The sequence below is a fragment of the Cydia fagiglandana genome, chromosome Z (genome assembly GCF_963556715.1).
Source record: "Cydia fagiglandana chromosome Z, ilCydFagi1.1, whole genome shotgun sequence".
NCBI lineage: Eukaryota > Metazoa > Arthropoda > Insecta > Lepidoptera > Tortricidae > Cydia > Cydia fagiglandana.
Window position 1 is genome coordinate 8,400,879 of NC_085959.1, and position 15,080 is coordinate 8,415,958.

Sequence of the window (15,080 nt, forward strand, 5' to 3'; positions counted from 1 at the left end):
CCCTTGGAGTGGCCGGCGTTGGCAAAAACTATGAGTAATTGACCGTGCGTTAGCGAAGGTCTCCATTTCAGCTTGGTTGATGGGCATAGAGAAATAAGTAAGAGTGTTTACTCCATACATGTGTTTTATTATTTAATAATATTAAGTTATATGGGAGGTATTTGACAATTAGAGTTACCGCATTACTTATATGGAGCCGTACGTATTGTTCAATAATAGGTATAGGATAAGCATCTATGCGTTACCGAATTTAATTTACATCGTGAGTTGTGCATTAAAGTACCTCTAAGTGTTCCTAATAATCAAAGTAATGTATTTCTTCAACACTCGACCTTATCAGCCTAGACATAAGGTGCTTAATTACGTTAAACGTATAACAAACAATGCATAGTAAGATGGTTATCAGGACTAGTTGTATAATTATAGTTTACTTGTCTTCCGTATTCTGTGTGTATGTATGTCCTACGCAAAAAGCTATAAGTAAGTTGTTTTTAGGGTTCCGTACCCAAAGGGTAAAACGGGACCCTATTACTAAGACTTCGCTGTCCGTCCGTCCGTCCGTCCGTCCGTCTGTCACCAGGCTGTATCTCACGAACCGTGATAGCTAGACAGTTGAAATTTTCACAGATGATGTATTTCTGTTGCCGCTATAACAACAAATACTAAAAACAGAATAAAATAAAGATTTAAATGGGCTCCCATACAACAAACGTGATTTTTGACCAAAGTTAAGCAACGTCGGGAGTGGTCAGTACTTGGATGGGTGACCGTTTTTTTTTTGTTTTTTTTTTGCATTATGGTACGGAACCCTTCGTGCACGAGTCCGACTAGCACTTGCCCGGTTTTTCGAATGGCATCCCAGCCTAGTCGGTAGGTATACAGTCATTCGACGAAGCTGTCTAGGTAGGGCAATCGTGCGGGGTGCGCGGGTCGAGGGGTGGGGTGTGCGCACCCGAGCTGCATACATCGCCACTGTCAGTAGTACAGAGGTAAAACGCTTGAAAAATACGTGTTAGAGAGGTAATTATAGAAACCGCAGAAAGTACAATCTTTATTATCTGTGTCGAGTTACAGATGTTTGTTAGTAAATAACTTCGAGATATAAAGGTGGTAAAACATTTTTTTTATATAGCCTATTTTGTGTCCCACTGCCAGGGCAAAGACCTCCCCTTTCTTGCGCCACTCTTGGTGCATGTTCCCGCCAGTCGCTGCAAAAAGCGTCAAGGTCATCCCGCCATCTCTTTTTTGGTCTACCTCTGCCCCGCACTGCACTGATTAGCCAATCTGCGGTGTCCATTCATTCATTTGTCATCTGTGATTTTGTCATCTGTGTTTGTTTGTCATAAATAAATGTATTTCTATTCTATTCTATTAATTCACTGCAGTAGCCAATTTGGCCCACCGATCCGGGTGCGTACGGCAGACGTGTCCCGCCCAATCCCACTTAAGCTTAGCGGCCTTAACACCCACATCTACTATACCAGTTCTGGAACGCAGTTCGGTGTTCCAAACCCGATCGGTTCTGCGAACTCCTAGTGTGCTGCGCTGCGCTCCATTGCTCCAATGATCGGTAAAACAATACCTAAGTACGACTACTTTTTCGAGTTGTAGAGGTCAAATTTTATTTTTCCAGTTATAGAGGTAACAAATGTACTGAATAGTCGTGAAGGGAATCGCTGCTTTCGTCTTAATGAGGATGAATATTTCGCGTTATGGAGGTTTTGGCCTCTGAAGGGAAGGGAACAGCTATTTTACTTCTTGTTAACGAGGATTTCGCCTTATCGAGGTATGAGTTACCGAGGTTCCACTGCAGTAAAGTCCGTTGCGTGCAAGTTTGCCGACAATTAGCCGCAAATGACTCCATTGCCGCGTAATGAAAATATGCGGAATGGTTTAAGTTAATGGCAGGCCCAATTGCTTTGTCGGCTTGGCTGACACGAGATGAGACAGTAGAATGTTTTCTATGAAATTTAACTAAAGGTCAATAACCCCTAATGCTGCATCTACGAAAAAAATCTATTTACTTTCTAAATTATTCAACTTAATTTTTTTTGTTAGCCTTGTAAGTGTCCCAGCTAATTACTTATAATGACTCCTCCTTCTTCCTCGCGTTTTCCCGGCATTACGCCACGGCTCATGAGGGCCTGGGGTCCGCTTGACAACTAATCCCATGATTTGACGTAGGCACTAGTTTTTACGAAAGCGACTGCCGTCTGACCTTCCAACCCAGAGGGTAAACTAGGCCTTATTGGGATTAGTCCGGTTTCCTCACGATGTTTTCCTTAACCGAAAAGTGACTGGTAAATATCAAATGATATTTCGTACATAAGTTCCGAAAAACTCATTGGTACGAGCCGGGGTTTGAACCCGCGACCTCCAGATTGCAAGACGCACGCTCTCACCGCTAGGCCACCAGCGCTTCTAATCTAATTATAATGTACTTAATGATTATAATGTGGAATGAGCTACCTCGTGAGAGGCTTCCTTTACGTTCGACTTGAGATTGATCAAGAAGCGAGTAATTAGGTTTACGTCATTTGATTAGCGGTGTAATCGTACATAACTCATAACGCATCGCTGCTATTCTAATATAGCATACAGTAATGTAACGACATATAGGCAGGCCCTTGGAGTGCACATTCCTTCATAATAGCATTCCACGGCCACTTAGCATGCATTCTGCTTAATTTAGGACCATAGACTTAACATGCACCGCATTATAAGGGCTTTATGAAGCGTTAATTCCTCGTTAGTTCACCACTCATAGATAGATAGAAGTATGTAATGCTCATTTGCACACCTCCGTAAGTGTGCAAATGTAAAATATACCGGGTGTGGCCTGTAACACGAGCAAATAATTAAAACATAGATTGTACTCCTCAAACGGTGACACTTTTGTTCAACAACTTTAAAAATTATGAAGTATTTAGACTCCCTATTTTTCATACAAAATAAATATTATCTTCAATGGACGCCATCGCCACGCCATATCATTGCGTTTGACGTTCCTTGCCAGGTCTTAAACGTAACAAAATTCGCAATACATTGACGTCACGTCACGTCTTACAATAAACTTTAAAGTGTATTAAAAATCAAAACACAAGTTATTTTAAAAGTCGCTGTACAAATGTTGGTCAGTATGAGGAGTACAGCCTACAGTTTAATTTTTTGCTCATATTAGAGGCCACACCCGGTATAGGTACAGATGTAGTGCGTAATTATTTTCCATCGTATTTTCTCGGAAACGTTCGTATTTGTCATGTTACTGCAGTTAACCTCAGTACTTCTTGCACCGAGATTGACTGAAACAGCAATATTACGTACGTTTCCGTGAAAATACGATGGAAAACAATTATGCACTACATCTGTAGTGTCTGGAACCTCGTATGTCCCGGCGTACCGACATGTACAAATACATATTCAGGAAATAGAAGAAAGTTCCAAATTCAAAAGCGCAAATATTGGTCTGGGTCTTACAAGGCGGCGTACACCAGGCGCGCTTATCGCTTACCAGCAATCTCTTCCAGTCAACCTATTGGTGGCGGAAACAGAGCATTTATGTAATCATAATTTTTAAGAAAAAAAAACCGACTTCTTTGGGGGCCGGTGAAAGATTATTGTAGATAGTACACTATGTAGAAACGGAGGTAAAACCACTCACTTTTCTACTAGCATTTCGCTTCTGTAATGGCTCCTCTACAGGATGGGCCAACGCCGGCCACTCCAAGGGACGCAGCCTTGCGGTAGAATGAGATAGCAATATTACTTGCTCCCTCTAACGCATAAATGCGTCCCTTGGAGTGGCCGGCGTTGGCCCATCGTGTAGAGGAGCCATAAGGGTCGTAGTTCTAGCCTAACCTAACCCACTTCTCAGATAGCAGTTCGGTTCTGTGAGGATCGCAGTTCGAACCTAATCAAACCCACTTTTCAAGTAGCATTCCGTTTCTGTAAGGCTCGCAGTTTCAACCTAACCTAACCCTTGTTCGGTTCTGTGAGGATCGCAGTTCAAACCTAACCTAACCCACTTAATGGCGCATGCGGTGCGGTGTACGGGGGTTTAAGCGGGAGGGGTTAGTAAGATTGGCATCATCATACTTTATACCTACATTTTATGGTAGGTAATCATAGTGGTTTATTTAGTTAAGGTATCATAGTGGTTTTCTGGGTCAAGGTCCGGGTCCGAGTCCGGGTCCGAGTCCGAGTCCGGGTCCGAGTCCGGGTCCGAGCCCGGGTCCGAGTCCAGGTCCGAGTCCGGGTTCGAGTCCGGGTCCGAGTCTGGGTCCGAGTCCGGGTCCGAGGCCGGGTCCGTGTCCGTGTCCGGATCCCAGACAGGATCCGAGTCCGGTTCCGAGTCAGGATCCGACTCCGGGTCCGAGTCCGGGTCCGAATCTGGATCCGTGTCCAGGTCCGGGTCCGGGTATGAGTCCGAGTCCGGGTCCCGGTCCAAGTCAAAATCGAAATTCGTTATCACCAGACGTGTACCATGCGTCGTTGAAGATTTCTTTTCTGGTCACCATCAGCAGTTCCACTTCATCAAATGCGACAGTTTTTAATGTAAATGCTTGATTTTATGATGAAAATACAGAAAATTCTATACGTATGCCTTTAAGATTTGAGGAGTTCCCTCGATTCCTTATGGATCCCATCATCAGAACTCGAGCTTGACAAAAGTGTGGCTTAGAAACTTAACTTGCTTAACGAACATAACGAAGAGGAAAAATCGCCAAACGTGAACTATGCGTCGTTGAAGAGTTCTGTTCTGATCATCATCAGCAATTCCACTTCATCAAATGCGACAGTTTTTAATGAAAATGCTTGATTTTCTGATTTAAATACAAAAATCTCTATACGCATGCCTTTAATATTTGAGGAGTTCCCTTGATTCCTCATGGATCCCATCATCAGAACTCGAGCTTGACAAAAATGTGGCTTAAAAACTTAACTTGCTTAACAAACATAACGAAGAGGACAAATCGCCAACCGTGAACTATGGGTCGTTGAAGAGTTCCGTTCTGATCATCATCAGCAGTTCCACTTCATCAAATGTCACTTTTTTGGATGTATATGCTTGATTCGTTGATAAAAAACCAAAAATCACTATATGTATGCCTTTAAGATTTGAGGAGTTCCCTCGATTCCTCATGGATCCCATTATCAGAACTGGGTTTTGACAAAAACGGGACCAATCTGTATGCATATACATTCAATCAAAAAAATAATTTTCAAAATCGGTCCAGTAATTACGGAGTTATAGAGAAACAAACATAAAAAAAAATAAAAAAAAAAACATACAACCGAATTGATAACCTCCTTCTTTGAGATTTGGAAGTCGGTTAAAAAAGAGTAGGTGTTCATAGGTGAAATTTTATTTTCATAGATTGTAAATGTAGACCCAACTGAAATAAGGGATCACCCATAATAAGTTAAGCTCCCAAAAAGAAATACTAAAAACACCGAAGGTGTATAGGCGTCCCACAATTTTTTTACATATTTTTTATACTGTTCCTTTTCCAGTGGAACGTCGCTGCGGGCACCCAGCAGTGCCGCCCAACGCCCGCGTGTCGTTACCGAGCGACGCGGCCATAACCCCGGGCACAGTCGCCGCGTACGAATGCGACGACGGCTACGAGCTGTTCGGAGCACGACAGAGGGAATGTACGCTGAGGGGCGACTGGACCGCTGAGCCACCATTTTGTGGTAAGTATTAAAATAAAACTTATAAAAATTGTAATAACCTCAACTAAACCATTTGATACCAACTTCACATGGCGACCCTGCACACATACTAAACCGACACGAACATCAATTCGGGAACCGTCGCCACGCCGTTTTGAGGTTAAATTGTATTAATCCCCTTTGAAAATGTTGCCGTTGAAAATGTTTGCACTACGTTGGCCAAATTGTCAGTTAACGAAGTAGCTCGTCGAACGCTGTCTAGCAGAGCAGACCAGCCACGGAAATGTTCATTTATTTCTATTTGTTTTGTTACCTTTTGTATATAAATGATTTAGTGATTTTAAGTTCTTTATCTTATTTTAGTCTCAGTTGTTTTATGTTTTGTTATATTATGTTATTCCTTGCATTCCACTCCAACAGGCACGAACGTGGCATTCAGGAAGCCAGCCAACCAGTCAACGACGGTCCGCGGCGGCGGAGCGGCCAATGGGAACGACGGGGAGAAGACCACCGAGCATGATGGGAAGCGGTGTACGGAGACGCAGCGTGAAGCCAGCCCGTGGTGGCAGGTGGATCTGCTCAGACATTATGCTGTTAAAGTCGTCAGGGTCACCACTAGAGGCTGCTGCGGTGAGTACTGCTTTTGTCATCTACTGGAAAATATGCAAGTATGCACGATCACACAGCTTAAGGCACAGAATAATTAATAGTACTATAGTTCGTTTTTTTTAGCATTAGAAAGAACTTGCAAGAAGGTAAGCGATTTTGGCATGTCTTTTAATTTAAAAACGCTTTTTAAAAATCAAAGACTATTACTTCTGAAAGCAGGAGAATATAAATGATCGTATTAGATTCATAATTGTTACGTATTTGCCGTAACTTATTTTTAAAATGTGTTTTTCAATTAAAAGACACATCAAGATTGTTTACCTAATTTCTAATGCTAAAAAAAACGAAGTATAGGTACAGAAGACTCACTCTCTAACAAAACGCGTCTGTTACGATCAGCACAGATGTGGCCGCTAGGTGGCGACAGCGCCACGCGCGGCTTATGGCTTTCCTCAAAATTGGGGTGGAACGGATGTACTTTCCAGTACCTGTAGCAAAGCGACGAAATCGCGGAGTTAACTACGCCTGCCACTACTGGAAAATATCATGGAAATTGCCGGGAGTATCCACGATCACACAGCTTAAGGCCAGTCTTCGGTGGTAGGTGGATATGCTGAGGCAGTAAGCCATGAACATCCTCAGGGTTCATCGAAAGGTCCTGTGATGATTCCCATACATTAAAGTACATAGGGATAACTTCGAAGGCGGGTGTTTTTGGAAATGGCAAATATCTACAGAGCCAACTAGAAGCACTGTATGTTTCGAATTTTCGATTGGCGTTATCAATAACCGATTGTCACTTATCTTAACCTCCTAATATGTCAGTGTCAGGTCAATGTCAAACTCATGGTAAGCGTACAGGTGTCACCTTCGCTCTAAGGTGCATTTCCCGTTTAACGTTGGCAGGAAATGCACCTCACGTCACGCGTGTTAATGATACACGTGATATCACAATATCGCTCCAATTGGTTTCACTAATAGTACTTAATAATAAAGAAGTATGTAGGTACTACAAGGCAAATTCAAACGTACAGAATTATCAGGATGATATTGTAATGGCGTCATTTATAGTTAACAATCGTGACAATACATGTACGGACAAGTGCGAACGAAATGCACAATAAATGAATGACATCAGTCAGATGTCATTCTGATATCAGTACAGTCAGCTGCAGAGAGAGGGGACCCCCATGCAAACAAATTTCTATGGTACGGAACCCTTCGTGCGCGAGTCCGACTCGCACTTACCCGGTTTTTTTTCTAATGCCAAAATTTAAGTGGCAATGTCGCCATAGTCAGACCGAGATAACTCTGCAACGATTTTGATAGCACACTTCTATAAAATTATTATATACCTAGTTACTGCGTGTGCTATCAAAATCGTTGCAAGCTTGCCTCGATCTAACTCTGAAATTGATTTGATTGATAGCTCTGTTACTTCGACATATTTGAAATAATAAATGTCAATCATGATAGAGCCGGAATACGACAACACATTGAATAACTGTGTCTGTACGTTTGTCCAGATATGTACCTACATTCATCTTGTTGAAATGGCAAGACTCCCACAGTCGAAGTTAAATGGCATCCACTAATCCAGGGCTTTCCAAACCCCGGCCTGCGGGCCAAATCCGGCCCGCGCAGCGTTCCAATCCGGCCCGCCGACAGCGATCCAATCCGGCCCGCGGGTGCCAGGCTCCAGGTGTTCAGCCCTAACAGCAGCAACCAGATACACCCTACCCCCCTTGGGCGCCGACGGTGGCCCGCGCGAAAATTCTGAGGCGCAATATGGTCCTCAGGAAAAAAAGTTTGGAGACCCCTGCACTAATCCATTAGTTAATTTGTAACTGCGAGACAGATTATGCCTAGTGGGGAAACTCCTGTAATATTCTGAAATTATATTCTGAGAATACGGATTTCTACCAGTACAGATGTAGACGATATAGTGCATCATTGTTATCCATAGTATTTTCTCGGAAATGTTCGTATCTGTCATACTAGTTCAATCAACCTCAGTACTTTTGTACCGAGACTGACTGAAATAGCAAGATACGTTGGTTCGTTTCCGTGAAAATACGAATAAAAATAATTATGCAGCACATCTATATGTAGGTATTGAAATTCTATTATATACTATGCCCTATGCCCCATGCCAACCACTAGACGCTTCGGGCCTTCGGCCCTACGCGGAGCTCGGCCTTCGGCCTTCGCATTTAGACACTTGTACTATTGATTGTATTGTTCTGTGCTAAAGCACAAACATCCTGGGGCCCAGTTCGGATTTTGAAATAGATATCTTTTAGACATCACCAAGATACGATAACGATATGTTTAAGATCTAACCTGTCAAATTTGACTTTTGCGCGATTCTGGAGATACTCTTGAACGATTTCCACAGGATATGACTTAGAGATCCAATTCACATCTAATAGATATCTTACTCTATCTAACGCAAAAGTCACATTAGTTGCCCGAATTGCGCTGCAAAAGAGTTTGATATCTAAACTATAACGTATCTAGAATGGATCTAGTATCTCACATCGAGGACCAGATCGACGTCATTCAGTAAATACTTTAAAACTTCATTATGCATTAAGCCACAGTAATAAAATGTTTGACAACCGACCCTAAATGTAACTCTTACTTTTACTCAACATAAACATTTCGAAACCAATTGCATTTCCTCAATTACATGGAAATTGGCAAACGCACCGCAACCGCTACCTATCTCTTAACCACATGTCACCGGCGTCACAGCCTAGTGCCGGCTCTTGCGAATGCGCGCCGAACCGCTGGCGTGTATCGACTTCACAAGCTAAAGTTATTAGGATGTGGCAGATCGATGACGGGGTTAGCTATCTTTCATATCTACATTTGAAAACTCGTTCGATTTTGTACCTTATTGTGTAATAACAAATTTTATAATTGAATGCTTTCGAATGTACTTATGACAGATATAGCCTAAGGCTAGCCTAAGCTAGGTACTAGCACTACTAGCTACTATATATAAATGACTGTCTTGGTTGTTGTTTGCTGACTTACGCCATTTCGTGTTTAGGCTAGGTTTACTAAGATTGTATTATATTCCCCTAGACCCTAGAGCTTTTGATAACCGTTCGGATTTTGTTAGTAGTTACATAGGATGACTGTATTAGGATGTTTCGCTTTTGTAAGGGAGAACAAAAAGTTGTGATATTTTTCCTGACTTCGCTCGTCAATCGAGTCTCCCTAAACTAAAAACTATCTATTTCAAATTTAAAAGGTATCAAATAACATTGCTTGAAAATGATTTATTTACCTACTACTTACACGGGCTTTACACCGAAAGTATAAACATTTGTACCTAGACAGTTGTACGTGTTTCTCACCGTAGGGCCGGGATTACCTGTCCGCGGTGATGTCTGCCGTAGTTTTGTAGATTAAATTATTTTATTTTATCTTTTTACATTAGATAAAACAAATATTTATTACAACAACCATAAGTAATACATACACGTATGTCACAGAATAAATAATAGTACTAAGTACAGAAGACTCACTTGCTAACAAAACGCGTCTGTTACGATCAGCACAGATATGGCCGCTAGGTGGCGACGGCGCCACGCGCGGCTTATGGCAAACCCCAAAATTGGGCCTGAACGGATGCACTTTTAGCTACCTGTAGCAAAGCGACGAAATCGCGGAGTGAGACACGCCTGCCTATGTATTACTTATGGTTGTTGTAGATAAAATAATAATGTTTTTTTCGTACTCGTACTATGAATGAGTTGACGACGAACTTTTTTTTTACATAATTTAGTACTAACAGCGACACTCATAGTTATGAGAGGCGTGTGAATAGATTTTTAAAAAACGCTGGTTTGTGAATGCGACAATACGCACGCGATAATAAGCCCCCTCCAGACTGCGCGTGAATCGCGGGCGAAGCCGCGAACGCGAGTGTGGAGTCGATTTCGCTGTCTGCGAAAATCGACGCCACACTCGCGTTCGCGGCTTCGCCCGCGATTCGCGCACGAGTGTGGAGGAGGCTATAGAATACTTTATGAAGTGCGATTAAAGCCATTTTAATTGATTAACAACGTTATTAACACGAATAATCAATTGAGCGTGCTTGTTTAGTTGAATACCCATTTTTTATACTTACATTAATATAGAGGTAACACCGACTGCGATAATGAGTAATTACAGATACAGTGAGCGTCAAATAGATAGTGACGGCGAAAGTGACCAAATAATCCGGAACACATCTCATCGTGTTTTATACTTATTTACTGTTTAAACTACAATTAAAATATTGGTGGATAAATTGGATTGTGATATTTCTTCTTCGATATTTTATTTAAAATTACTTACCTAGATTTTGAGCGAATAATTGGGAAATTTTACTTATTTAATGAAATTGTAAAAATTGCAATTTAAAGAACCATTGTCTCTCTAATCCTATCTGGAAAGGACTATGTACTTATAGTATGGACTCTTGGAGTTATGGTATAGTGGGAGTGAGTATTAACGTCGATTATCCCCGAAATGGAGTTAATTAGAATATCGGTTTCTTTGAGGAAGTTGCTTAATTTAAGCCAGAAATGCACGCTTGAAAATAAAGGACCTAAAAATACACGGGCTGTTACTACACCTTATAAAACAGTCTCCCGCCGCGTCTGTCTTTTTGTGTGTATGTATGTTCGCGATGAACTTAAAAACTACTGAACGGATTTTCATGCTACATACTTATTTTCACCAATCAATATCAGGCGTGGCTCACTCCGCAATTTCGTCGCTTTCCTAGAGGTAGCGAAAAGTACATCCGTTCCACACCAATTTTGGTGGATAGCCATAAGCCGCGCGTGGCGCTGTCGCCACCTAGCGGCCATATCTGTCCTGATCGTAATAGACGCGTTTTGTTAGAGAGTGAGTCTTCTGTATCTAGTACTATTATTTATTCTGTGCTCCAATAGAGTGAATCTTGAGGAAGATTTAGATGTGTAATTTGTTAAGATTTTGTGTAACCCCTGCGAAGCCGGGGCGGGTCGCTAGTACGTAATATAATTATTGAATAATATTAATTTTTCTACCTCAGGTCACCAACCGCTGCAGGACCTGGAGATCAGAGTGGGCAACAGCAGCTCCGACCTGCAAAGGAACCCTCTCTGCGCCTGGTTCCCTGGTACCATCGGTGAGTTACTTAATTAATAAATAATATGGAAAAATCTTTGACAGTCAACCAGGCCCCGTAGACAACATGCATGCCATTCGCTATCGCTCCGTAGTGAACGAAACGCAAGTTTGTCACACTTATACGGAAGAGTGATAGAGAGATACAAAGCGATTCGATAGCGAAGCGCAAGCAATTGTCACCTTGGCTAGGCCGTCTGGCCTCCGTTTTACCATATTGCCTGATATTGACAATTCACCTTACATTGCTGGTCCAATAAGTAAAAATTGCGACTATATACAGTCAGCAGCAGAAATTGCTAAACGGGAGCGGTGTTCAAAATTACATTGACACGCTCTTATTCTCTTAACAATAAAGTCGCGTCAAGATCATTTTGAACACCTGGCCCGCTTAGCAACTTCTGCTGCTGATGTACCGTCATTTCGTACCGACCCTGAAATGTGCAGGAGGAGGGAGGTGTCAGTGTCAGAGCTATAACCGCGAAAATCGAAGTTCGCAAATTGCGGGGATTTTTCTCTGTCACTCTAATTATGCCTTCATTGGAGTAAAAGAGAAAGATCCCCGCAATTTGCGAATATCGGTTTTCGCGGTAGCTGCTCAGGTGTCAATAGTCAATTTTGTGAAATAGGCACCCGGTAAGCTCAGCAAGGCTTGTGTTGTAAATATTAAACGTGCTGGATATTATATAATACATAAATATAATAATACTCAAATAAATAGAAAATTTCCACAACTTAAGTACGAATATCCGTGTTAAACGTACAATAAAAATGTCAGAAGGACATCGCTATACTAATTATTATTTTTTTTAATAAGTCCCGTATTACAAATACCTTATAGACTATATATACTCGTAACATTCATATAAATTATATAAATACTATTTAAGCAACAGAACGGCGAGGCTCCTTTGAGTTAAGATCACTCCCACACTTTGATACTTCAAAAATCTGTGCAAAGCTGGCTTAGATATTTACTTGCATTGGAACATTGTGAGTAAAATAAAATGTTATAAAAAATCTGCCGCCATTAATAGCGCATGGGAACCCGTGTGACATAGTTGCTGTCTTCCCAGCAGTACTAAACCAGTATAAACAAGATCCCGAACACGAATATTTACCATGAACCTTGAGGTCAGACTTTACTGGTTAATTGAGACTGATGGCATTGGCAACAGCTCAGCTTTCAATCCGAGCGACTGATTCATATCTGTGTTGAGTAAGAGCGAAAGAAAACGGTGTAACTAGGGCTTATTGTGAGCCAAATAGTTATTGATTGTAGGCGTAACGTGTAAGAAAAAGTGCTGTAATGATATGATAATATGATACTAGTTTTCGTTGCTAAAAATATAAAGAAAATAGAGAAAAATTTAAGATTTGCGAAAGGTTTTAATACGTTCCCTTTTTGTGTTCTAAGTGACATTGTTTTTGTAAAACAGCCACGGAATTAGGTACCTACATACTCGTATATACCTACACGCTGGCCAAAAAATAAGTGTATTCCCGATGCCATGATTTTGGGATTTTACTGAGCAACTTTTACTATGGAACCAACCCCGAAATCGCGATAAGAAAAATAACCCTCCCATACAAAATGGACCAGCCAAAATATATGAAACAGCCAGAATTATTTTTCGCGATTTCGTAGTTGCTCCCAAAGTAAAAGTTATTCAGTATAATCCCAAAACCTCTCTGGCAACGGGAATGGACTTATTTTTTGGCTACCCTGTATAGACTAGGCTCTCAATATTATACATTATTGACACTTATGCGTCATATTAAACACATAGCGAGTTCTTAAAATTAGTAAAGGTAGCTATTACGCTACAGAGTAAATGTGTTATTTTCACCATTTTCAATAGCAGTCTTTCAATGGATTTCACCACACTTTTAAGAGCACGCATTACCCTCTTTCCACTGTAAATATAGGGCGATGAAAAGCGCGGATTTGTTTATATTCCTATTTTACAGGTGCTCCGTTTTAGGTGGTCTTATGAAATAGGTGTTGGGTTAGGGATTGTATAAGATGCTTATATTTAACCCAATTTTTAACAAGCTTTTATTAGGTCGACCTGTATGTAACTATGTAATGGAATCTAAGGTAACTAATTTAACCATATCTTCCAAGGATCGTAGCGTCATGAAAATTGGTAGCTGTATGTAGTTCTGATGACAATACAATAATATGGTACTGTCGAGCTGATCTGATGATGGAGACAGGAGGTGGCCATAGGAACTCTGTGATGAAACAACGCAACCTAATTGTGTTAGGGGTTTTTAGAATTGTCTCGATGAGTATTAGTTGTCTGTCGTAAGAAAAGTATAGTAAGCGATAAAAGCTTGTACCACAAATGAAATTTTTGCCAAAAACTTATTGATAGTACAGTAATACGAACATGAATGTATGTTGGCTACAAACACAGCTAGGTACAGATTTAGTGCATAATTATTTCCCTTGGTTTTTTCACGAAAACGTTCGTATTTGTCATGCTAGCTCAGTCAAACTCAGTACTTTTTGTACCGAGACTGACTGAGATAGACAGCAACCAATGTATGAATTATAGTAACAGCACCAGTCATGGGACATTTAAGAGGAAATTTGGAGTATTTTTTATGATATTTCCCGTATACATGTAAATGGTCTACCGCTTAGCGTGTTAAAAGATGAAAGTCCTATCCGTCTTTCATGTTTTAGGCGTGTTGTATCAAAGATACAGCAATTAGTTTCCACATATTTAACAAATTAAAACTATGCTTTTTTTCTCCAGCCATGGACACCAAATCTCCAGTAATGGGCCCCCTATAATGGGCATTGCTCTATCAGTATAAAATATTGAAATGGGGAATAAGTTACGGCAAAAAAATCAATTTTTGGTACAAGCTTTTATCGCTGAATGTATTTTTCTTTCCACAGCCAATTATTATTGTATTAGATCCATCGAGACAATTCTAATATGCCCAAACACAATTAGGGTTTATTCCAATAAAGTTCCCATGGCCACCTCCTGTCTCCATCATCAGATTAGGTCCATGTTATCATAATATTGCATTATCATCTGATTTGCATACTTAATTACGTACTTCAACAAAATTCAACTGAATCGGAAATCGAAAAGTAGCTCAAATTCAGCTACCAACATTGGACCCACACTAACTAACAGGGCAAGTTAAATAAAAGTTTGGAAAAACGATATTAATTTATCCGAAGTCCGAGAATACCTCCTGATTGACATATTTCGTAACTACATTTTACTTCTGTATTGTTTAATGTACATGAAATAATGGCATGGCAAGCATCATTCTGTCAATTTTCCCATCATAGGAGGTACGCAGTTTTACAGCTCCTATAATGGGATTGGGCCAAATACCACTATTTTTTTTACATCTGTGGAGTCACAACATTGTGTGTTGTATACCTTATCTCATGGTAAATGCAATTAACAAAACACGTTCTAGTTTTCATCAAGTATTAATTAATTGAAATTTAATAAATTAACTCACCTCTCTTAGCGAAGTTGTTAAGAATTCGTAGTGGTATTTTTTTTCAGCGACACGACAAGTTTTGGGTTGACGCCAATTTATTAAAAAGCAACCAAATTTAATGAAACTTCAAACTGAAACAG

General features: G+C 40.7%; 1 protein-coding gene across 1 annotated transcript in view; it reads left to right on the plus strand.

The window, feature by feature from the left end:
• LOC134678726 (P-selectin) overlaps nucleotides 1–15,080 on the plus strand; it is a 114,435-nt gene that overhangs the window by 51,226 nt on the left and 48,129 nt on the right. The window contains exons 2-4 of the mRNA XM_063537393.1: nucleotides 5,515–5,697; nucleotides 6,097–6,306; nucleotides 11,363–11,458. Of these exons, the coding sequence (XP_063393463.1) occupies nucleotides 5,515–5,697; nucleotides 6,097–6,306; nucleotides 11,363–11,458 (489 nt within the window). The remainder of the gene's footprint in view (nucleotides 1–5,514; nucleotides 5,698–6,096; nucleotides 6,307–11,362; nucleotides 11,459–15,080) is intronic.